At 46.3% G+C, this 25,640-nt stretch overlaps 1 protein-coding gene across 2 annotated transcripts in view; it reads left to right on the plus strand.

Annotated features, from left to right (window-relative positions):
• ccn6 (cellular communication network factor 6) overlaps positions 1-25,640 on the plus strand; it is a 58,735-nt gene that overhangs the window by 3,933 nt on the left and 29,162 nt on the right. Inside the window, exons 3-4 of one of the 2 annotated variants that reach the window (XM_077538416.1) lie at positions 13,439-13,675; positions 23,176-24,009. In XM_077538416.1, the coding sequence (XP_077394542.1) occupies positions 13,439-13,675; positions 23,176-23,360 (422 nt within the window). In that variant the 3' untranslated portion in view covers positions 23,361-24,009. Of the gene's footprint in view, positions 1-13,438; positions 13,676-23,175; positions 24,010-25,640 lie in introns of those variants that run through there. The other variant, XM_077538415.1, reaches the window with a different exon arrangement.

Genomic DNA, 25,640 nt, shown 5'->3' on the forward strand with positions numbered 1-25,640 from the left:
TCAGTTAAGAGTCCAGTTCGTCGCATTTCCAAACCTCGCCTCCCTCGTGCACACGCCCTGCTGTTGTCTCTGTTGCAGGCGCCTTGTGTGCGAAAGGCTAGTTTCCTGCCCCCACAACAGTTGTGCGTGCCGTGTAACTGAAGTGAGTACATTTTCACTCGGGAACTTGTTCCAGTGCACATTCATTATAGTGATGGCCTACTTGGTTTGTCACTTTGAGCGATGCACGAGTGTGGTAATTGTTTCTATTTTTAGATGCACCGCCAATTAATTACTTTGTAGCCTAGTGCATGCAAACTTACACACTGTTGTGTATCGTTCACTTTCCACCGGAGCAGAACCACAAATTCTCCTTGGCAAACTCACGTCATACAGTTTGTGGTTATTAGTTGTAAACCAAAGTCAAGAATTGCCAGTGTGCTGAAGTACATGCCAACCTCCCCAATCCCCACTAGTTTCTGAGGTGCAGTAATTGGCACTGGTTGGCCAGTGACAGGAAAAACTTGTTGAACTTGTATAAAGATTAATGAGGGGAGGTGGGTGTACTCCGGGTTTCTATTTATCAACAGATATTTTTGCGTTCACACTGTATTTCAAATTTGCTTTGGGTCATACCAGTAAAGCTGATAGCCTAAATGTTTATTTTCTATTTAGTTTTTTTTTTTTTTTAAAGCCCGACTGATATGCACCTTTTGAGGCCGATGCCAATAATGATTTTTGGCAGAAAAAAAATACTGATTACCGATTAATCTGCCGATTATTTATTTAAAATATATATAATACAAATACTGACAGCTAAGGCTGTTTGAAAGTGCTATATAAATCAAGATAACTTGACTGTTTCTGTGCGTTTTGGCCTCTTGGGGGCAGTGTCGTGCCATGCATCCATGGCGTACACACTTAAAGTGAGTACAGAAGAAGGTTGCGAATGAATTCTATTGAAATAACTTTATTTTTTTCTTTTTTTTTTTTAATTCACACATTGGGAAGAATTTGTGCCTTTCTGTCCACTGTTGGGATCAGATGTGATCGGGCTGCAAGATTGTATGCATAATTGTATAATGTAAAAATATTTCTTCATACAAAAGTGTTGTTCCGATTTGGGCTGAACGATTAATTGCATTTGCGATTAAACCGCGCGATTACATAATCGCGGAAAGCTGCGATTTAAATAATCATTGAAACTGAGCGGAAGGAGAGAAAGAAAGAAAGGGGTGATCAGGACCGTCACCGATGTAACTAAAGCCTAGCGCCGCATGAGCACGTAATTTTGAGTTTTTTTGTCTCGAGTGTCATACATGTTTAATCTGTTTGAGCTTGGTTTTAAAACAACACTTCGCTGTTGTGACTTTTGACTTTTTGGCTGCCGTAGTGTCGCACATTTTGTAAACTGAGAACTGTGCACGCAAGAGTGCGGCAGGTGGCAGCGGCTTGTAAATTTGAGTTGTCCGATATTTTGAGGCTAAATAGGTCTGTATGTGGTTCTATGTTGTGTCGTTTGATTTCATGAATGAAGATTAGGATCGACGAAAATATTTCTCGTTACTACTCATCGTCATTTAGATGCCGCCGTATCCTCTTTAACTAATTTGCTCCCAATAACGTGTAAATACGTGTTGTTGTTTTTTTTTTTATGTTTTAAGTGTCCCAAAGACGTATTTATACATTTTTTTGTTTTTATGCTAGAGCAAGGGTGTCAAACATAAGGCCCGCGAGGCAGATCAGGCCCGCAAAGGGATTTAATCCGGCCCGTGAGATGATTTTGTAAAAAATAAAAAAATAAAAAAATTGTAATGTCGGACTAATTAATCAGACGGCCACAATCAAAATATATCATGTCATCCAAGAGAGCAGATAGCTGCAGATAGCTGCTTCCTAAGCAGTCCTCAGATGAGCAATGCAACTTGTACGGAGGAATCGTCCTGGATGTCATTATTTTACACACAACTTAAAGTTAGGGTTTGTTTAATTAATAATAATAATAATAATAATAATAATAATAATAATAATATTTTATTTATTTATTTATTTTTAATCATAGACCGAGAAATGTTAAATATGACACAAATTCAATTACTGGTAACGCAAATAGATATGACAAGGATTAGCGTCCTTATAACATTATTAACTGCGCCATGCAATGCATTCTGGAACAATATATACACACATATAACAGGTAGATTTAACACGCCCAAAACTCAGTGTTGCCGCGTTCCATTTGCATTTGTTTTATTTTTTGGAACAATAGATTACAGTTGAGCTCCGTAATTTAGGGCTGGCACACAAATAGCGAAAATCTGCATATAATTGACGGCAAGCGTTTTTAAGTTTATATACTGTTATTTTACCGATGAGGCCCACTTGGTAATATATTTTCCTCCATGCGGCCCCTGGGCTAACATGAGTTTGACACCCCTGTGCTAGAGCATACAGAAGGCTTTGATGCAGCCTCTCTACAGCAAAGAACGGTTGCAGAAATGGTAGTTATTACATAAACGGCCAGCAGGTGGCAGCAGAGCAAAGGAGATCAACCAGGGTCATGTAGAAAAAAAGATAAATTACTTATAATTAGGGCCCGAGCAGCGACCGCTGCGAGGTCCCTATTGTTTTTGTAAAAATTCTTCTTCTTCTTCTTCTTCTTCTTCTTCTTCTTTATTCTCCGCAAACGATCGCGATTTTGGGTACCTAAACATTCACGAAAACTCACCGAACTTTGCACACTCCTCAGGCCCGGCGAAAAATTTGATATTATTAAGTCGTCATAACAATGCGACTCGATAGCGCCCCCTAGCGTAGAAAAATAAAAACCAAGCCCGGCACGTTTGAGCTAGAGCAACAAAAATCGGCAGGCACGTGTAGCACCCCGAGACGCACAAAAAAGTCTATTGGGACCATGTAGCTAAAATGTACAGGAAGTGAGCTATGAATTTTTTAATGTCCAATTTTGGCCTATTTTGGCACATTCACTGTGGTCATGCTTTTTCCCCCTTTGCAAACATTTTTCATCCAATTGACTTCAAACTTGGCATTTATCATCTCAAGACCTGAGAGAACAACTGGGCAAAACATCTTGCCTTTTTGAAATACTATATGACGGGGGCGGGGCATCAAATATTGCCTTTAAAATTTCATTTGTCCAGAAAGAGCAAATGCTTAATAACTCCCATGTTCAAGCTCCAAAAAATCTCAAACTTCTCAGGCAACGTAATAGTCACGGCCTGAAAACATCTATATGATAAAATTCAGTTATACATATAGCGCCACCTAGTGGTTACAATAAATGTCATACTTTACGTTTTTAGCTACTGTGCTGAGCTTGTTGAAGGGATCCATTTGAAAATTGGTCAGAAAAGCCTTAAGATGTTGATCATGCCCCACACCGAATATTGTAACTTTTCGCCAAAGGGCGTGGCCGCTACGGTGACGCAAAGTCTGAAGATTTTTCGTGAAAATAAAAGCTGCATTAACTTGACCGAGATGATCCTATCTTCTCAAAATTTCACACATTTGATGAGAGTCCAGCCCGAAAGACATCTACTGACTTATATTTCATCTAACTGATAGCGCCACCTAGTGGCAATTTTTTTTCCTACGAGTTTTCTTCTACGTTTTTCTCCAAACACGTTAACTGGACCTACCTCATATTTGCTCAGATGAGGGTTTCGGCCTTCATGATGTCACAACACGAAATTTGTGAGTTTTCGCGAATTGCTGTGGGTGTGGCTAAGCGCTGTTCGCCAAGAAAACAACGCCAGTTTTGAGGGTCTAAACATGCACAGAAACTCATGAAACTTGGCACACACATCTGGCCTGGTAAAATGAGCAATATTTTATTGTTGATTGTGCTATTTTTACAAAAATGACTCAATAGCGCCCCCTCGAAATTATTAACGAAGCAGCCCCGGTTGTACGTTTAAGCAAGAACGACGAATATTTTTAGGTGTATGAGGGAGCCCAAGACCTACAAAAAAGTCTCTTGGACCCATATGCTAAAATGAACAGGAAGTGAGCTACGAATTTTTGAATGTCCCATTTTTGACTATTTTTGCACATTCACAGGGGGCAGACTTTTGCCCACTTCTCCTACACGTTTCATCTGACTGAGTTAAGACTTGACCTGGACCATGTCAAGACCTGAGCCAACGACAGGGGGAAAAATCTTGACCTTTCGAAATACTATATGATGAAGGCGGGGCATCAAAATTTGTGTTTCGCACTGAAAAAGGATATGCTTAATAACTCCCCGGTACATGCTCCAAAAAATCCCAAACTTGACATGCATGTTTATCGTCAAGGCCTGAAGCTATCTCTATGACAACATTCAGTTATATATGCAGCGCCACCTAGCCCTTGAGGCATAAAAAAAAAAATACCCCACATACGGTATTTTGTACAAAAAATGTAAACTCATTCTAAGTGTGATAACTAAGTCATTTATGAATATTCTTTTAGTTTCCACCACTCAAAATGTTCACTGGCATCAGACTTATCCAAACATATATATATTTTTATTTATTTTTGATAGCCTCTGTGGACATTAAAAGCAATATCGTGAATGAAGGATATGCTTAATAACTCCACGGTACATGCTCCAAAAAAAATCCCACACTTGACATGTATGCTTATAATCAAGGCCTGAAGGTATCTCGATGACAACATTCAGTTATAAATACAGCGCCACCTAGCCCTTGAGGCTTATATAAAAAAAAAAACCCACATACGGTATTTTGTACAAAAAATGTAAACTCATTCTAAGTGTGATGACTAAGTCATTTATGAATATTCTTTTAGTTTCCACCACTCAAATTGTTCACTGGCTTCACACCGATCCAAACGTATGTACGTTTCCATTTTGTTTATTCATTTTTGATTGCCCCTTTGGACAATAAAAGTAACATTGTGCAATGAGTACAACGAGCGATGATGTATATATACACTTTTACAAAAAATACCAATCAAGGCAACTCATCCATCCATCCATCCATCTTCTTCCGCTTATCCGGGGTCGGGTCGCGGGGGCAGCAGCTTCAGGAGGGAAACCCAGACTTCCCTCTCCCTAGCCACTTCAACCAGCTCCTCCGGCGGGATCCCGAGGCGTTCCCAGGCCAACCGAGAGACATAGTCTCTCCAGCGTGTCTTGGGTCGTCCCCGGGGTCTCCCGCCAGTGGGACATGCCCGGAACACCTCCCCAGGGAGGCGTCCAGGAGGCATCCGAACCAGATGCCCGAGCCACCTCAGCTGGCTCCTCTCAACGCGGAGGAGCAGCGGCTCGACTCTGAGTCCCTCCCGGATGACCGAGCTTCTCACCCTATCTCTAAGGGAGAGCCCGGACACCCTGCGGAGGAAACTCATTTCGGCCGCTTGTATCCGGGATCTTGTTCTTTCGGTCACGACCCACAGCTCGTGACCATAGGTGAGGGTTGGAACGTAGATCGACCGGTAAATCGAGAGCTTTGCCTTTTGGCTCAGCTCTTTCTTCACCACGACGGACCGATACAGAGTCCGCATCACTGCAGACGCTGCACCGATCCGCCTGTCGATCTCCCGCTCCATCCTACCCTCACTCGTGAACAAGACCCCAAGATACTTGAACTCCTCCACTTGGGGCAGGATCTCATCCCCGACCTGAAGACGACACTCCACCCTTTTCCGACTGAGGACCATGGTCTCGGATTTGGAGGTGCTGATCCTCATCCCAGCCGCTTCACACTCGGCTGCGAACCGCTCCAGTGAGAGCTGAAGGCCCCGGCCTGATGAAGCCAACAGCACCACATCATCTGCAAAGAGCAGAGATGCAATGTTGAGGCCACCAAACCGGAACCCCTCCACGCCTCGGCTGCGCCTAGAAATTCTGTCCATAAAAGTTATGAACAGAATCGGTGACAAAGGGCAACCTTGGCGGAGTCCAACCCTCACCGGAAACGAATCCGACTTACTGCCGGCAATGCGGACCAAACTCTGGCAACGGTCGTACAGGGACCGAACAGCCCGTATCAAGGGGCCCGGCACCCCGTACTCCCGAAGCACCCCCCACAGAACTCCCCGAGGGACACGGTCGAACGCCTTCTCCAGATCCACAAAACACATGTGGACTGGTTGAGCGAACTCCCACGCACCCTCGAGGATCCTGCGGAGGGTGTAGAGCTGGTCCACTGTTCCACGGCCAGGACGAAAACCACACTGCTCCTCCTGAATCCGAGATTCGACCTCCCGACAGACCCTCCTCTCCAGCACCCCTGAATAGACCTTACCAGGAAGGCTGAGGAGTGTGATCCCCCTGTAGTTGGAACACACCCTCTGGTCCCCCTTCTTAAAAAGGGGGACCACCACCCCGGTCTGCCAATCCAGAGGCACTGTCCCCGATGTCCACGCGATGTTGTAGAGGCGTGTCAACCACGACAGCCCCACAACATCCAGAGTCTTTAGGAACTCCGGGCGGATCTCATCCACCCCCGGGGCCCTGCCACCGAGGAGTTTTCCAACCACCTCAGTGACTTCGACCCCAGAGATAGGAGAGCCCACCCCAGAGTCCCCAGACTCTGCTTCCTCAAGAGGAGACGTGTTGGTGGAATTGAGGAGGTCTTCGAAGTATTCCCCCCACCGCTTCACGACGTCCCGAGTCGAGGTCAGCAGCACCCCATTGCCACTATACACAGTGTTAACGGTGCACTGCTTTCCCCTCCTGAGACGCCGGATGGTGGACCAGAATTTCCTCGAAGCCGTCCGGAAGTCGTTTTCCATGGCCTCACCGAATTCCTCCCATGTCCGAGTTTTTGCCTCAGCAACCGCCGAAGCCGCGTTCCGCTTGGCCATCCGGTACCCGTCAGCTGCCTCCGGAGTCCGACAGGCCAAAAAGGCCCGATAGGACTCCTTCTTCAGCTTGACGGCATCTCTTACCGCTGGTGTCCACCAGCGGGTTCGAGGATTGCCGCCACGACAGGCACCGACCACCTTACGGCCACAGCTCCGATCGGCCGCCTCAACAATGGAGGCGCGGAACATGGCCCATTCGGACTCAATGTCCCCCGCCTCCCCCGAAACAAGGGAGAAGCCCTGCCGGAGGTGGGCATTGAAACTCTTTCTGACAGGGGATTCCGCCAGACGTTCCCAGCAAACCCTCACAATACGTTTGGGTCTGCCAGGTCGGACTGGCATCTTCCCCCACCATCGGAGCCAACACACCACCAGGTGGTGATCAGTTGACAGCTCCGCCCCTCTCTTCACCCGAGTGTCCAAAACATGCGGCTGCAAATCCGATGACACGACTACAAAGTCGATCATCGAACTGCGGCCTAGGGTGTCCTGGTGCCAAGTGCACATATGGACACCCTTATGCTTGAACATGGTGTTCGTTATGGACAAACCGTGACGAGCACAGAAGTCCAATAACAGAACACCGCTCGGGTTCCGATCAGGGGGGCCGTTCCTCCCAATCACGCCCCCCCAGGTCTCACTGTCATTCCCCACGTGAGCGTTGAAGTCCCCCAGCAGGACGAGGGAGTCCCCAGAGGGAGCGCTCTCCAGCACACCCTCCAAGGACTCCAAAAAGGGTGGGTACTCTGAGCTGCTGTTTGGTGCATATGCACAAACAACAGTCAGGACCCGTCCCCCCACCCGAAGGCGGAGGGAGGCTACCCTCTCGTCCACCGGGGTAAACCCCAACGTACAGGCGCCGAGCCGGGGGGCAATAAGTATGCCCACACCTGCTCTGCGCCTCACACCATGGGGAACTCCAGAGTGGAAGAGAGTCCAACCCCTCTCAAGAGGACTGGTACCAGAGCCCAAGCTGTGTGTGAAGGCGAGTCCGACTATGTCTAGTCGGAACTTCTCGGCCTCGCACACCAGCTCGGGCTCCTTCCCTGCCAGAGAGGTGACATTCCATGTCCCAAGAGCCAGTTTCTGTAGCCGGGGGTCGGTCCGCCAAGGTCTCCTCCCTTGGCTGCCACCCAGCCTACACTGCACCCGACCCCTTTGGCCCCTCCCACCGGTGGTGAGCCCGTGGGAAGGGGGACCCACGTTGCCTCTTCGGGCTATGCCCGGCCGGGCCCCATGGGTGCAGACCCGGCCACCAGGCGCTCGCCAGCGAGCCCCGCCTCCAGGCCTGGCTCCAGAGGGGGGCCCCGGTGACCCGCGTCCGGGCGAGGGAAACGCTTCTCCAAAGATATTTGTCATCATAAGGGTCTTCTGAGCCGTTCTTAGTCTGGCCCCTCACCTAGGACCTGTTTGCCATGGGTGACCCTACCAGGGGCATAAAGCCCCAGACAACATAGCTCCTAGGATAATTGGAACACGCAAACCCCTCCACCACGTTAAGGTGCCGGCTCACGGAGGGGGGGCAACTCATTGCCTAAAAATAAAAAAGGACGCAGATTTTTGCAGGTCTTAACAATCCCCAAAACCCGTTGAGCTTGACACACACTGGCAAAAAAAATATTCTACATGTAAACGTTTATTATGCCATTTTCAAAGAAATTTTGCTTCCAATATGCCAGTACCCCAACGTGCCAGTACACTAACGTGCAAGTACCCCAACGTGCAAGGACTCCAACGTGGCCTGGGCTGCGAGGGCCCTTTATAGCTGCTCGCAGCTCTAGTTTTGAATAGATTTGTGAAAACTCATGAAACTTAGCTCTCTTCTAATGCTAATTTCTGCAAAACGGAAACAGATAGAAACATACTTTGTTTTCCTGATAAAAGAGGAGACTTTAATCTTTCTTTTGATCGGTTCCATGCTTTTATAGCAATAAAACACAATATTCTGTGGGCCTTGCAGAAACAGTCAAAATCCAGTAAAACAGCCGGGAGCGAACGGGATTGCTTCTGTGAAAATGGCTGGGAGTGAATAAGTTAATGTCCACGTATTGTAGCGTTGGTGAACTAAATAGGCCAAGCGGTGAACGAACAAAAACTCTTCAATGACAATTTGCATGTAAGTGTAGGCCGCAACCATGCCAGAACACAACAGCTCAGAACATGCTTAGCTTACCAAAACAAATCCTGCATTGCCTTCACGGACCGTCCAGACCATGGGAAACTACCCAACCCGCGGCCCACCCACAAGGATTGCTACAGAATGCTCATGTTTTATTTGTTTTTGTTGTTTTTTTTAAATCAAATCAGCGATGTTACATCATAAGGAGGCATAATTTTACTTTGCCTACACTTTAGCATGTGTGAGTTTACTGACTGAAGATCGCTAAGGTTTTTTTTTTTTAAATATGTATACTGAATGTAGGGGCGGAACGGTGGACGAGTGGTTAGCACATCCGCCTCCCAGTTCTGAGGACTCCGGTTCGAGTCCAGGCTCCGGCCTTCCTGGGTGGAGTTTGCATGTTCTCCCCGTGCCCGCGTGGGTCTTCTCCGGGTACTCCGGTCTCCCCCCACATTCCAAAGACATGCATGGCAGGTTCATTGGGCGCTCCGAATTGTCCCTAGGTGTGCTTGTGAGTGTGGATGGTTGTTCGTCTCTGTGTGCCCTGCGATTGGCTGGCAACCAGTCCAGGGTGTCCCCCGCCTACTGCCCAGAGCCAGCTGAGATAGGCGCCAGCACCCCCCGCGACCCTTGTGAGGAATAAGCGGTCAAGAAAATGGATGGATGGATGGATGGATGGATACTGAATGTATTTATAAATACAGTGTTTACATGTCATGTTTCATGCACAATGAAAAGTTGGGTATGTTGTGTGGTAAATTGTAGCTAGGAGAAAAAAACTGATATTGAAGGCCAATGAAGCCTTTTAATTTAATATCCTGTAATATAAAATAATAGCTCTGATATTGTTTATCATAGTTAACTTTTTGTTGGGTAAAAAAATCATTGAAAAGGACCTTGAAAAAAATAATCGCACATGATATCGCAATCGCAATTTTTGGGGAAAAAAAATCGTTCAGCCCTAGTACCGATATTGTTTTTTGGCCCCAGATACCGATTCCGATGCCCAATTATGCAGTATTGGCCAATGCCAATACCATACTGATACCTAGTTGTTGTTTGTTTGTTTTTTCCAACATGAAAAAGCTGCCCTCAGGGCTCAACACTGCGAGCATTTCACTCACAAGTGCCGCCCACTTTCAAGTACGTCCATCCATCAATATTCTTGACCGCTTATTCCCTACAAGTGTCGCGGGGGGTGCTGGAGCCGATGCCAGCTGGCTTTGGGCAGTAGGCGGGGGACACCCTGAACTGTTTGCCAGCCAATCGCAGGGCACACAGAGACGAACACGCCATCCACACTCACAAGCACACCTAGGGTCAATCCAGAGCGCCCAATTAACCTGCCATGTATGTCTTTGGAATGTGGGAGGAGACCGGAGTACCCGGCGAAGACTCACGCAGGCACGGGGAGAACATGCAAGCTCCACCCAGGAAGGCCGGAGCCTGGACACGAACCCGAGTCCTCAGAACTGGGAGGCGGACGTGCTAACCAGTCATACACCGTGCCGCCCATTTCAAGTACATGCTGGTGAAAAAAAATACCGCTCGCGAGTGCATTAATGCTCCCTCGGCACTATGTTTAAAACGTACGTTCGAAAGTCGCCATGTCCTCAGCTGGCTCTCGCGTAGCAACGAGAGCGCGTTGTCGCGCGCCGACTCAATTGAATAGTATTTGAGTGAAACATGGCCCGCTGCAATGTGATTGGCTGGCTACTTTCTGATCGGGCACAGCATAGGCGTACATGTGCACCGCGCAGACTGCAATCTACATACAAACATATATGGCGCTTTCCCACCGGACCGCTTCCACACCGGCATTTTTTTGTCACCGGATGTTAGCGTCTCCATGGGACTTTTTCGGAGCCGAGCTGTTCCGTTGTAACTGCTGTTTAGAACCCTTTCGGCAGTGGTTCTGCAGCACCAGTTGCGGGTGACAAGAGGGGCCGTCTCGTCACCTGTCATCTGATTGGCCGACAGCAACGCGGCCAGTGGCACATGCCCATTTCCTTGTTTTATGTGAGAGAGGTGGTCTTCGCCAAAGGCATAAAAATACAGGATATACATCCATCCATCCATCCATTTTCGTGACCGATTATTCCTCACAAGGGTCACGGGGGGTGCTGGAGCCTACCTCAGATAGCTCTGGGCAGTAGGCGGGGGGACACCCTGGACTGGTTGCCAGCTAATCGCAGACAGTATATACAATAAATATAACAATGTTTTACAACAATGCTGAACTATATTTACAATTTAAAAGTTACTTGAGGATGGATTTGTAATATTTGTAGTTTTAAAAAAAATTGTGAGTGCCCAGCGCTGGCTGGTGGTGTGTTGCCATTCACTTGAATGAGAGCACCAGCGGCAGAGCTCTCCATTCACAAATAGCCTCGTGAGCTGGTCGTGAATCTCAATATTTCATCCATGGTGGTCCACATTAAATTGTAAATAAGGTTCAATGTTGGTGTGACTTGCTCGGGCCCTAAGAAGAAGAAGAAGAAGAAGAAGAAGAAGAAAAATTCCTTCAGGAACAATAGGGAACTCGCAGCGGTCGCTGCTCAGGCCCTAATAAAACATTAACACCAATACAATACAATCACAACAAATCAACCTTCTTCCATTCCTGCATACGCTTTGATGTTCGAAGCAGTTTTAGAGGAAAGAGGACAGAATCAGTCTCCTTTCAGTAGTTGATCAGAGACGTGATCTCAACATGTATGAGGTCACACACGTTTGCTACAAGCTAAGTTTGTTTATAAACTAGCTCATAAACAAGCAGCTTCCGCGTTTGTGATGAGCACCATACACGCAAAAAGAATTCTGGTCCAATTTTCCAGTCCCATCCAAACTGCCTCTCCTCCAAGTGCAAAACCACCAGCTTTGGCTGTCCAGCAGCGCCAACCTCTCCGCCGAGCAAAAAGGGGCTGTGAAAAATGCTGCCTGTTTCCTGGCGCAAAAAACACCCGCAGTCGGATAGCACCAACATTCCCCCATCAGAAACCGTGCCGGTGCAGGCATGCCGCTGAATGAGCGCAACCGCCGGGCACCGACATATTGGAAAAATGGAAAATTGGTACACATATGTAACAGCCTACAAAAAAGTCTGTTGGTGCCATATGCTAAACCTAACAGGAAATACCTCAGAGGCGGGGCAACAAATTTTGCATTTCAAAATTCTTACTTAATGAAGGATTCCCGGTTGTATGTTTCACCTAGAGTTACCAAAATTTGAAGACATATGTAACAGCCCTCAAGGTACAAAAAACCTTTTTGATCCATATGCTAAACCTAACAGGAAGTCTGCCATTTTTAATTTACTTTGGAACGTGTTGCCATTTTTTGGCTGTTTCCTAGGGGTCTTATTTTAATGAACTCCTCCTCCAGATGCTTTTTATTTCGTCGCACGCTGTTGCCGTGGCATACACTGTTTGCAAAGGAAAAAATTTGTAATGACATTTATTGGAAATTGCACAATAAATCTCTAAAATATTAATGTTCGTGACATGTATGATGTGTGTGCATTAGTTTTCGCACGATTAAAATGACAAAAAGAGCATTTTTCTTTGCAAACAATGCTTCGCTAAAGTGACGGCGTGCAACAAAATAAAAAGCTTTAGATTTCTTTTCATCTTAAACATCTTAAGATGAAACACGTCAAGGTTGAAGACGATCAGATAAATTTTGTAGGAGGAGTTTGTTAAAATATGACCCATATAAAAGGCCCAAAGTAAATTAAAATGGTGGACTTCCTGTTAGGGTTGAGCATATGGCTCCAAGAGACTTTTTTGTACATTGAGGGTTGTTACATATGCCACCAAAGTTTCGTAGCTCTAGTTGAAACGTACAACCGGGAATGCTTCGTTAAGTTGGATTTTTCATCCCCGTTTCATCCCGGATTAATTTCAAAATTCTGTTACTTACGCATAAATGCATCCATGGATCTGCACCAACATCCCTTAAAGAACTGATCAAGCTACAATCCTCCACCCGCACCCTCAAACACGTTGCTCCTCAAAGTCCCTAATACTAGGCTCTCCACCATGGGAGACCGAGCTTTCTGAGCAGCCGCACCACAACTCTGGAACAGACTCCCAATTCAGTTGAGGGCCACCCAGAGACTGGACACTTTTAAATCATGCCTGAAAACCTTTTTTATTTTGAAAGGGATATGATATTTAATTAAGAATACGATTTTATTCTATTTTTTATTTTATTTTTACGCTATTTTATTTTTTTTCTCTGTAGCACTTTGAGAACATGTTGATGAAAAGCGCATTACAAATTTAATTTATTATCATTATTATTATTTCCTTTGCAAACAGTGTATGCCACGGCAATGTGTAACGAAATAAAAAGCTTTCAATAACTTTTTTTTTCTCCAATATTTTTATTGCAATTTTTTTTAAATTCTAACAAAAATGTTGTCTCCCACAAAAACACTATATCACCGTGACATTCACTATCCTTGAATTTGTCTTTTTTTGTTTTTTTTGTTTGTTTTTTAAGACTTGATGGCATCTGGATGTGATCTTAATGGAGCCCACTATGAGAATGGAGAAGCTTTCCAGGCTAGTCCTCTTTACAAGTGTACATGTATCGCAGGCGCCATTGGCTGTACTCCCACATTCTTGCCGAAGCCTGCAGGTCTTTTGGGCCCCAGCCCGCTTATAGGAAATCAGCCAACAAGCCTTCACAGCAGCAAGATTTCAAAGAAACATGCACAGGATACAGTCTACATGTCAGGTGAGTAATTTGTATTGGGAGAGTAACCACGTAGAGCAGTGGTGTCCAAACTCGGTTCTCAAGCACCGGAATCCAACACACCTGTTTCCAATGAACAGGAGCGTTATCAGGCCTATTCAGAGCTTGCTGATGTGATGTAGAGCTTGGTTCAGGTGTGTTGGAGAAGGGAAACATCCAAAACCTGCAGGACTCCGGCCGTCGAGGACCCAGTTTGGTCACCACTGATGTAGACAAAGCTGCTAGAGGCATAACATTAGGTCACGAGCAGTGACCGCTGTCAGGTCACTATTGTTTCTTTAGAACTTAGTAGGACCTGAGCAGCACCGAGTGTGAGGTCTGTATTGATTTTGTAGAAATTATTACCCATCCATCCATCCATCCATTTTCTGAACTGCTTGCTCCTCACGAGGGTCGTGGGGCGTGCTGGAGCCTATCCCGGCTGGCTTCGGCAATAGACGGGGTACACCCTGAACTGGTTGCCAGCCAATCACAGGGCACACAGAGACGAACAACCATCCGCACACACAAGCACACTTAGGGGACAATTCGGAGCACCCAATTAACCTCCCATGCATGTCTTTGGAATGTGGGAGGAGACCAGAGTACCCAGAGAAGACCCACGCAGGCACGCAGAGAACATGCAAACTCAATCTTGCGTCCTCAGTACTGGGAGGTGGACGTGCTAACCACTCATTCACTGTGCCGCCAATTATTATTATTATTATTGTTATTATTATTATTATTATTATTATGTAGGGCCTTATCAGCGATTGCTACAAGTTTCAAATCGTTTTTGTAAATATTAATCTTCTTAATTTTTTGCACAATGAATGAAAATGAATTTTTTGGGGGCTAAACATGAACAAAAACTCACGAAATCTCACACAAACATCGGGCTTTCATCGGAATTTGCTATTTTACGGAAGAGAATTAAGGCCAGTGAAGAGGGAAAAAAAGGTTGTCAGGATTCTGACTTTATTCTCAGAATTCTGACTTATAAGTGATCTTCTCCCTCAGCTCCTCTCCCCAACTAACTTAAAGTGAGAATTTTTGAATTACCCCCAATTCATAGCTCTACGTCACAGTCAGAATTGTCACTCTAAAGTCAGAATTCTCACTGTAAAGTTCAATGGGAACTTGCCCCGTTTTTTGTTGTTGTTGTTTTATCTTGAGTGCTCACCAGACTAATAATAACAATCAGTAGTCTGCATATTCTCAGTTGAACTGCCTGAAAGACCGAGTACCCACTGTGGAGCCTTACCTTCTGAACACGGAAGTAGGCTTGCCCCACACCAAATGGTCGCTAGTCTTATACTACCTTGGCTGTCCACCCCCACGGGGGCCGGCCCAGCCGAGCCAATGTGCAAATGTGTGACCTGATGGTCTTAACTGGTTTCTACTGGATAAACGTGTAAGAGTGCAGATAGATAGCGAGGCGCCAAGCCATGACAGGTCACAGCGACACAACGGCCTAGCACAAGTCACCTATGTAATCATTAAGAGGCCTAATCTAACAATCCCCCTATTTAAGTGGCCTCAAGGGCCACTCAACTAAAACTGAGCTTTTGACAAAAATATATATCTCTGCCTGTTGAGCTGGCCTAATCGTCAGTCCATTCCACCCTGATTATCTATAGAAAAAGTCAGGCCAACCATCTCTCTGTGCCTGAGTCCTCCCTTCTACGCCGTGTCAGCACACTTCGGCCAGAATGGACTCAGCAGGGAAGCTGGTAGCCGCGCTGCGGAATCAGGCGGCCTGCCTGTCTCACCAGGAGGAGTTCCAGCAAGTCATGGTCACCCATTTCGGCAAGATTTCCGGACAAGTACAGGAACTGGTGAGCCATCTGCGTAGCGCCCCTGAACCCACCATGAGACCGGAACCACCGGCTGAACCCCCCGCTCCGACTTCTTCGTTAACGGAGTAGGCCTGAGGCTGGCACCCCCGGAACGCTACTCCGGAGTACCAGGACAATGTCAGGCCTTCTTGACTGAATGTGACATTCATTTTGAACATTTCCCACAGGCTTTCCCCACAGACCGTTCCCGCGTGGCCTCATGATCTCGCACCTAACCGGATGAGCCAGGGTCTGGGCCACCGCGGAGTGGGCACGGGACTCCTTGACCTGCTTGACCGCTTCTGATTTTCGTACTGCCCTCCGCCAAGTCTTTGACCCAGTTAGCATGGATTGAGACAAGGCTCGAGAGTTGAGCCATCTCCAGCAAGGTAAGGAGACCGTCAGCGACTATGCCATATGCTTCCGCACTTTGGCACCCGTGAGGGGCTGGAACGAAGTGTCTCTGTACGACCATTTTTTGAAGAGCCTTGCCACGCATATATAAGAACTCTTGCGTCCAATTGACCTGCCATCCGACTTGGATTCCCTGATGGCACTCGCCATTCGCACTGACCATCTGCGATGAGAGCTTGCGCAGATCGGAGGGGCCCAAAAGAGAACCAGACCAGAGTTTCTCCTGCACCAGGAGCTCCACGGCTTCCTCCTCCCCAGACACCACCCCCGAGGGAAATCCGAGGAAGCGACGATCCACCCATGCAGCTAGGCCGAGTCCAGCTGACACCGGATGAATGACAACGCCGCCGTGGAGAGGGCCGGTGTTACTACTGTGGTGAATCCGGCCATCTGGTGGGTGTCTGGCCCGCCAAGCGAATCACGCCGGTGAGATTCCTCTGAGCAAGTCAAAGCCCGGAAACTCGTGCCTGTCATGATCACCCACCATTCCGTCACCACTTAGCTGCCAGCCCTCATCGACTCAGGGGCCGACGAAAGTCTCATGGACTGGGGACTCGTGAAACAATTACAAGCTGACACTGAGGTGCTGAACACAACCATTCAAGCCAGGGCACTCAATGGTAGGGAATTATTCGTCATTTCCCATCTCACAGAAACCTTCGAAGTTCAAATAGGACAACACAAGGAACGCATTTGATTTCATGTCTTTCGATCCCACTTGCCCACTTTGGTTCTGGGACACCCCTGGTTGCGTTTACACAACCCACGTATTGACTGGCGCTCAGGGCACATCATGGAGTGGGGAAAGGACTGTGTGGATCATGGACTGGAGCAACCAGCTCCAAGCGCACCCTCAGCTGCAGTTAATCAGATGACCCCCCGCGTCCACCACCGATGACGAATACCCAGACCTGAACACAGTTCCCTCCTGCTATCACCACCTCCGTGAAGTTTTCAGTAAAACCAAGGCCATGGCTCTTTCCCCCACATCGACCCTACGACTGCCCCATCGACCTGGTTTCAGGGTCTACCATTCCCAAAGGTAGATTATGCTCTGTTTCGGGGCCTGAACGCAAAGCCCTTAATGACTACATTGATAGATTATGGCCTTCCTTGTCACCGGCGGGGGCTGGATTCTTCTTCGTGAGCAAGATGGATGTCCTTACAACCATGTGTTGACTACAGCCCACTGAATGATATCACCACCAAGAGTCGCTATCCACTGCCCTTTGATGTCGTCCGTGTTCGACCAATTGCAACAGGCCAAGGTCTTCACAAAACTGGACCTCCGAACGCCTATCACCTTGTCCGGATTCGAGAAGGAGACGAGTGGAAGACCGGCTTCAACACCCCCCCGGGGGTGCACTGCCCTGACTGGGCCAGTACAACTTTTATAAATAAAGAAGAGCTTATCATTGTTGTTTTACTATTTAATGTTTTGGGTTCTGCCCTGCGATTGGCTGGCAACCTGTCCCCCGCCTACTGCCTACTGAGATATGCGCCAGCACCCCCCGCAACCCTTGTGAGGAATAAGCGGTCAAGAAAATGGATGCATGGATGGTTCTATCCATTGAAATCTTTTGGATACTATGCACTTAAATTGATCAATCATCATCGATGTTTTTACTGTGCTGCATTTATTTTTATTGTGAGGTTACATCCTTTCTTTTCACAAGGACTGGCTTGCATTTTGAAATATAGTCCATCAAATGCCAAATGGTAAACATTGTTAAATTTTATAGAAATTAACTACACAGACAGAATTGATATTTTATTCAAGGGTTATATAATAGAGTTTAGATACACTAAAATGAAATATTCTGTGAAACTTTATTGGCTCAACATCGGAATGACTTTTACTAAAGGACACAAAAAAACACAAGTAAACCCCATATACGTCTGACTTCAGACTTGACCTGGATCATGTCAAGACCTGAGCCAAAGACAGTGGAAAAAATCTTGACTTTTCGGAATACTATATGATGAGGGCGGAGCATCAAATTTTGTGTTTCGCAATGAAAAAGGATATGCTTAATAACTCCCCGGTACATGCTCCAAAAAATCCAAAACTTGACATGTATGTTTAGTCAAGGCCTGAAGCTATCTCTATGACAACATTCAGTTATATATGCAGCGCCACCTAGCCCTTGAGACATGAAAAAAAAAATACCCCACTTACGGTATTTAAAAAAAAAATGTAAACTCATTCTAAGTTTTATAACTAAGTCATTTATGAATATTCTTTTACTTTCCACCACTCAAAATGTTCACTGCCATCAGACCTAACCAAACATACACATTTTTGTTATTTAGTTTTGTTGATTTTTGATAGCCTCTATGGACATTAAAAGCAATATCGTGAATGAAGGATATGCTTAATAACTCCCAGGTACATGCTCCAAAAAATCCCATGCTTGAAATGTATATTTATAGTCAAGGCCTGAAGGTATCTCTGTGACAAAATTCAATTATGAATACAGCGCCACCTAGTCCTTGAGGGAAAAAAAAAAAAAATGCCTCACTTACGGTATTTTTACAAAAATTGTAAACTCATTGTAAGTGTGATAACTAAGTCATTTATGAATATTCTTTTACTTTCCACCACTCAATATGTTCACTGGCATCAGACCGATCCAAACATGATAAAATATTACTCATTTTACCAGGCCAGATGTGTGTGCCAAGTTTCATGAGTTTCTGTGCATGTTTAGACCCTCAAAATCGGCGTTGTTTTCTTGGCGAACAGTGCTTAGCCACACCCACAGCATTTCTCTAAAACTCACAAACTTCATGTTGTGACATCATGAAGGCCGAAACCCTCATTCTGAGCAAATATGAGGTAGGGCCAGTTAACGTGTTTGGAGAAAAACGTTGAAGAAAAATCGTAAGAAAAAAAATCGCCAGTAGGTGGCGCTATCAGTAAGATGAAATATAAGTTTGTAGATGAGTTAAGGGCTGGACTGTCATCAATTGTGAGAAATTTTGAGAAGATAGGATCATCTGGGTCAAGTTAAACCAGCTTTTATTGTCACGAAAAATCTTCAGAATTTGCGCCACCGTAACGGCCACGCCCTTTGGTGAAAAATTACAATATTCGGTGTGGGGCACAATTAACATCTTAAGGCTTTTCTGACTAATTTTCAACTGGATCTCTTCAATGAGCTTGGCACAGTAGCTAAAAACGTAAAGTATGACATTTATTGTCACCTCTAGGTGGCGCTTTCTGTATAACTGAATTTTATTATATAGATGTTTTCAGGCAGTGACTATTAAGTTGCATGAGAAGTTTGGGATTTTTTGGAGCTTGTACATGGAAGTTATTAAGCATTGTCTCTTTCTGGACAAATTAAATTTTAAAGGCAATTTTTGATGCCCCGCCCCGTCATATAGTATTTCGGAAAGTCAAGATTTTTTGCCCAGTTGTTGTCTGAGGTCTTGAGATGATAAATGCCAAGTTTGAAGTCAATTGGATGAAAAATGTTTGCAAAGGGGGAAAAAGCATGACCACAGTGCCTGCCAATTCTCGTAGCTCTAGGTCAAACGGGCCAGGATTGGTTTTTATTTTTCTACGCTAGGGGGCGCTATAGAGTCGCATTGTTATGACAACTGTTATGACAAAACATTTTCGCCAGGCCTGAAGAGTGCGCAAAGTTTGGTGAGTTTTCATAAATGTTTAGGGTCCCAAAAATGCGATCGTTTGCGGAGAATAAAGCAGAAGAAGAAGAAGAAGAAGCGTAATAATAATAATAATAACTAGAGCTGCGAGCAGCTATAAAGGGCCCTCGCAGCCCAGGCCACGTTGGGGTACTTGCACGTTGGGGTACTGGCACATTGGAAGCAGAATTTCTTTGAAAATGGCATGATAAACCATTACGTGGATTTTTTTTTTTTTTTGCCAGGTAAGATGAGTGTGTGAAGCGCAATGGTTTTTGGTGATTGTTAAGATCGGCAAAAATCAGCGTCTTTTTTTATTTTTAGGCAATGATTTGCCCTGAAGGCGGCACGGTGGTCGAGTGGTTAGCACGTCCGCCTCCCAGTTCTGAGGACTCCGGTTCGAGTCCAGGCTCCGGCCTTCCTGGGTGGAGTTTGCATGTTCTCCCCGTGCCCACGTGGGTCTTCTCTGGGTACTCCGGTCTCCTCCCACATTCCAAAGACATGCATGGCAGGTTGATTGGGCGCTCCGAATTGTCCCTAGGTGTGATTGTGAGTGTGGATGGTTGTTCGTCTCTGTGTGCCCTGCGATTGGCTGGCAACCAGTCCAGGGTATCCCCCGCCTACTGCCCAAAGCCAGCTGAGATAGGCGCCAGCACCCCCCGCGACCCTTGTGAGGAATAAGCGGTGAAGAAAATGGATCGATTTGCCCTGATTGTTTTTTTTTTTCGTTAAAAATTTCTAGGGGGCGCTATTGAGTCATTTTTGTAAAAATAGCACAATACATGATAAAATATTACTCATTTTACCAGGCCAGATGTGTGTGCCAAGTTTCAGGAGTTTCTGTGCATGTTTAGACCCTCAAAATCGGCGTTGTTTTCTTGGCGATCAGTGCTTAGCCACGCCCACAGCGTTTCGCGAAAACTCACAAACTTCGTGTTGTGACATCATGAAGGCCGAGACCCTAGTTGCCTCGTTGTTTTCTCAGGTCTTGAGATGATACATGCCAAGTTTGAAGTTAATTGGATGAAAAATGTTTGCAAAGGGGAAAAAGCATGACCACAGTGAATGTGCCAAAATGGGCCAAAATTGGACATTAAAAAATTCATAGCTCACTTCCTGTACATTTTAGCTACATGGTCCCAATAGACTTTTTTTTGTGCGTCTCGGGGTGCTACACGTGCCTGCCAATTTTCGTTGCTCTAGCTCGAACGTGCCGGGCTTGGTTTTTATTTTTCTACGCTAGGGGGCGCTATAGAGTAACGTTGTTATGACAACGTCAGAATATAAAATTTTTCGCCGGGCCTGAAGAGTGTGTGAAGTTTGGTGAGTTTTCGGAAATATTTAGGTCCTCAAAAATGTGATCGTTTGCGGAGAATAAAGAAGAAGAAGAAGAAGAAGAAGAAGAAGAAGAAGAAGAAGAAGAAGAAGAAGAAGAAGAAGAATCCGATCGAAAAACAATAGGGACCTCGCAGCGGTCGCTGCTCGGGCCCTAATAATAATAATAATAATAATAATATTTTTTTCCATTTTCTTGACCGCTTATTCCTCACAAGTGTCGCGGGGGCTGCTGGCGCCTATGGCGGGGGACACCCTGGACTGGTTGCCAACCAATCGCAGGGCACACAGAGACGAACAACCATCCACACTCACAATCACACCTAGGGACAATTCGGAGCGCCCAATTAACCTGCCATGCATGTCTTTGGAATGTGGGAGGAGACCGGAGTACCCGGAGAAGACCCACGCGGGCACGGGGGAACATGCAAACTCCACCCAGGAAGGTCCGAGCCTGGACTCGAACCGGAGACCTCAGAACTGGGAAGCGGACGTGCTAACCGCTCGACTACCGTGCCACCTAATAATAATAATAATAATAATAATAATAATAATAATAATAATAATAATAATAATAATAATAATCATAATAATAATCATAATAATAATAATAATAATAATAATAATAATAATAATAATACGATCGAAAAAGAAGAGGGACCTCGCAGCGGTAGCTACTCGGGCCCTAATAATAATAATTTTTACAAAAACAATAGGGACCTCGCAGTGGTCGCTGCTCGGGCCCTAATAATAATTCTTACAAAAACAAGAGGGACCTCGCAGCGGTCGCTGCTCAGGCCCTAATAACAAGGCTGTCCTTTCCCATTCCAGTGGTTAATATGTAGATGAATCAAAAATAAACCTTCCTTTCCTATATATTCAGTAATTCTTATAATATTTGCCACCAAAAACTGGAGTGACAACATTAGTTGACTTTCAATCAGCAGACAAACACTGAACAAGAATAATATTCCGTATAGTAGTTTCATTTTCATCAGTCATCTGAGCATCAATGACAATGTGTGGTTTTCCCAAGGGGAAGGTGGTTGGGAGGCCTTACTATAAGAGCTATCTGGACCCTCTGTGTTAACCCTTGTGTCCTTTTTTGACCAACACTTTGCTGTTTTGCATATTACTCTTTATATTTTCATAAATTCACTTGTGGATCTGAAATTTCACCCAGATTGGCCCAACATGTTGAAGTTCAAAAGGGCACCATCCATAATTTCCAAATTACTATTGTCATTATTATTTGTGGGATACAGAATTTTATAGTACACATGTTCAATTTGACTCCCATTGTAAATGGTAAAAAAAATGTTGTTATGATTTATTAACTCATTCACTCCCAGCCATTTTCACAGAAGGAATCCCGTTCGCTCCCGGCTGTTTTACTGAATTTTGACTGATTTTGCAAGGCCCACAGAATATTGTGTTCAATTGCTATAAAAGCATGGAACCTACCAAAAGAAAGATTAAAGTCTCTTCTTTCATCAGGAAAACAAAGTATGTTTCTATCTGTTTCCGTTTTGCAGCAATTACCATTAGAAGAGAGCTAAGTTTCATAAGTTTTCATAAATCTATTCAAAATTGTAAGTAATTTAGCTTTTTTTCTACATGGCCCTGGTTGATCTCCTTTGCTCTGCTGCCACCTGCTGGACGTTTGTGTAATAACTACAATTTCTGCAACCGTTCTTTGCAGTTGAGAGGCTGCATCAAAGCCTTCTGTGTGTTCTAGCATAATCAAAAACAAACAAACAAAAACGTATAAATATGTCTTTGGGACACTTAAAACATAAAACAAAACATATTTACATATTTACACGTTATTGGGAGCAAATGAGTTAACATGTTTATGGCCCTAATTTGATCATGTAAAATTTTCCAATGTGAATTTATTTTTTAGATATAGATCGATCATAGTTAGATTTGCTCTTAGGACAATATTGTTTTTATTGTCCATAGAGGGCATCTAAAATAAAAAAATCAATGCAAAAAATAAATCAATAGAAACTATCATGTATGGTCTGATGCCACTGAACATTTTGAGGGGCCGAAAGTAACAACCCTTTGCTCAAATTGAACACGTGTCGCAAAAACATTGAAACTGCCATTGTTAAAAAAAAAGTGAGCGTTCCAAAAAATCTTGTTATGATTTATTAACATATTTGTCACGCCGCCACCAGAGTGGCGGTTCATGCTTTTGTTTTACAGTCATGTTCCTGTTTTATTTTGATAGTCCTGACTCTACTCTCACCCCAGGTCACTTACCCTTCCTGCAGCTCAATGATTACCGGTCCACGCCCATGATCAGCACCACCTGTTTCCAATCAACCCGGACAATAAAAGCCAACTTCATTCTCCAGTTGGTTGCCGAAGTGTCACACATCTCAGTGCATGGAAGCGTCCTCCCAGTCCTCGTACCACAGTCCTTGTTTGATGTCTAGTCTAGCCTAGCCTAGCCTTGCCTTGCCTTGTCTTGCGCCTTTAGTTTGCCCTGGTTTTCCTCCCTTGTGGAGCGCCTTTTGTTGTCCCTGTTTTTGAGTGCCCTTTTTTGTATCTCCCGTTTGGAGCTCTTTTTGTTCAGCCTTTTTTCCCTCCTTGAGAGGCGATTTGAGTCTCGTGCGATTAAAGCTGCAGCCTTGTTGGCCAACTTACACTCTGCGTCTGAGTCCTACCTCCTCTCGTCGTGTCAGTACACTTCGGCCAGCATGGACCCAGCAGAAAAGTTGGAGGCTGCACTACGTAGACAGGCCGCCCGCCTGTCGCACCTGGAGGAGGTCCAGCAAGCCATGGCCATCCGGATAGGTGAACTTGCTGGACAGGTGCAGGAGCTGGTGAACCACCTGCAACACTCCACGGCAACCGTCACGAAACCGGAAGCAGCTGAATCCCCGATCCCGACTCCAGCCTTGGCCGGGGCTGGAATGAGACTGGCCTCCCCGGAGCGATACTCGGGAGAACCAGGACATTGTCAGGCATTCCTGACCGAATGTGACATTCACTTCGAACTCTCACCACAGGCATTTCCCACAGACCGTTCCCGCGTGGCCTTCATGATTTCCCACCTGACGGGACGAGCCAGAGACTGGGCCACCGCGGAATGGGCACGGCACTCCCCGATTTGCTCAACCGCAGCCGGGTTTAGCAGGGCTCTCCGCCTCGTTTTTGAACCAACCAACATGGATCGAGAGAAGACGCGAGAACTCAGCCATCTCAGACAAGGCAGAGAATTGGTTAATGATTACGCCATCCGATTCCGAACTCTAGCAGCCAAGAGTGGCTGGAATGACACAGCTCTCTTTGACCACTTTTTGAAGGGGCTCACAACCTCCATGCAGGAACTCTTGCTTCCAAATGACTTACCCGGCGACCTGGACTCATTGATTTCGCTTGTCATCCGCACTGATCATCGGAGGCGGGAGCTCAAGCAGAGCAGCGGTCTCCAAAGGATACCTGATTCGGGACCCCTCCAGCATCCACTGGCAAGTGAGTCTTCACAATATGCGTTTCCCCAGTCAGCTACCGCGAGGGAGGTCAGTGGAAATGACGAGGAACCCATGCAGCTTGGTCGGACCCAGCTAACCATCGAGGAGCGACAGCGTCGCCGCCAAGAAGGCCGTTGCTACTATTGTGGTGAACTAGGTCATCTGGTGGGATCTTGCACCGTGAAGAGCGGTCCACCGGTGAGTTTCCCGTCACCCCGTCCTGCTAAGACTCAAAGAATCACGCAAGTCAGGATAAGTCACCATGCTAGGACCATAGACCTGCCAGCCCTCATCGACTCCGGATCCGACGAGAGCCTCATGGACTGGGGCCTCGTGAAACAGCTACGGGCCACCACCGAACCCCTTCCCCTAACCGTCCAGGCCAGAGCGCTTAATGGCAAGGAACTCTTTTGCATCACCCATATCACCGAACCCCTAGAAGTACGAATTGGACAACACATCGATAACCTCCGTTTCCATGTAATCCAAGCTTCGTCACCCACATTGGTATTGGGACATCCCTGGTTGTGGTTGCACAACCCCCGCATCGACTGGCGATCCGGGAACGTACTGGAATGGGGAAAAGACTGTTTGGATCACGTCTTGGACCAATCAGCTACCAGTGCATCCTCAGCCGCAGTCAACCAGATGACTCTTGAACCTCTCGTCCCCGAGCCTCGCCAGGCACCGCCTCAAGCCCCCGAGCCTCGCCGGGCGCAGCTCCAGGACCCTGAGCCACGCCAAGTTTCTGCATCATGTCACGTCAAGTCTCTGCATCAAGTCACGCCGTCAAAGCCAAAGTCGTCCTCGCCAAGGCCGGCCACGCCAAAGTCTACCACACCACACCACGCCACGCCTCGCCAAGCCTGCCACGCCTCGCCAAGTCTGCCAAGCCAGCCACGCCTCGCCAAGTCTGCCAGGTCTACCAAGTCAAAACTATCCACGGGATTCCCTTGGTACCTTCCGAACCTGATCCTGCGCTAAGAAAAGGGCTTCTGAACGGTCCCGACGGGACTCTCGTCTGGCGTCATGGAAGCCCTCCTGAACTGCCTTTTTGTCTGGGACGGATGGGTGGGTCGTGTTCCCACCTCCGGTCCCCCTTCCGCCCGCCCTTGTTTTTGGACTCTGTGTTGAAGGGCCGTCAAGAGCCGGCCATTGAGGGGGGGGGGGGGGGGGGGTACTGTCACGCCGCCACCAGAGTGGCGGTTCATGCTTTTGTTTTACAGTCATGTTCCTGTT

This window comes from Festucalex cinctus, chromosome 12, assembly GCF_051991245.1.
Source record: "Festucalex cinctus isolate MCC-2025b chromosome 12, RoL_Fcin_1.0, whole genome shotgun sequence".
NCBI lineage: Eukaryota > Metazoa > Chordata > Actinopteri > Syngnathiformes > Syngnathidae > Festucalex > Festucalex cinctus.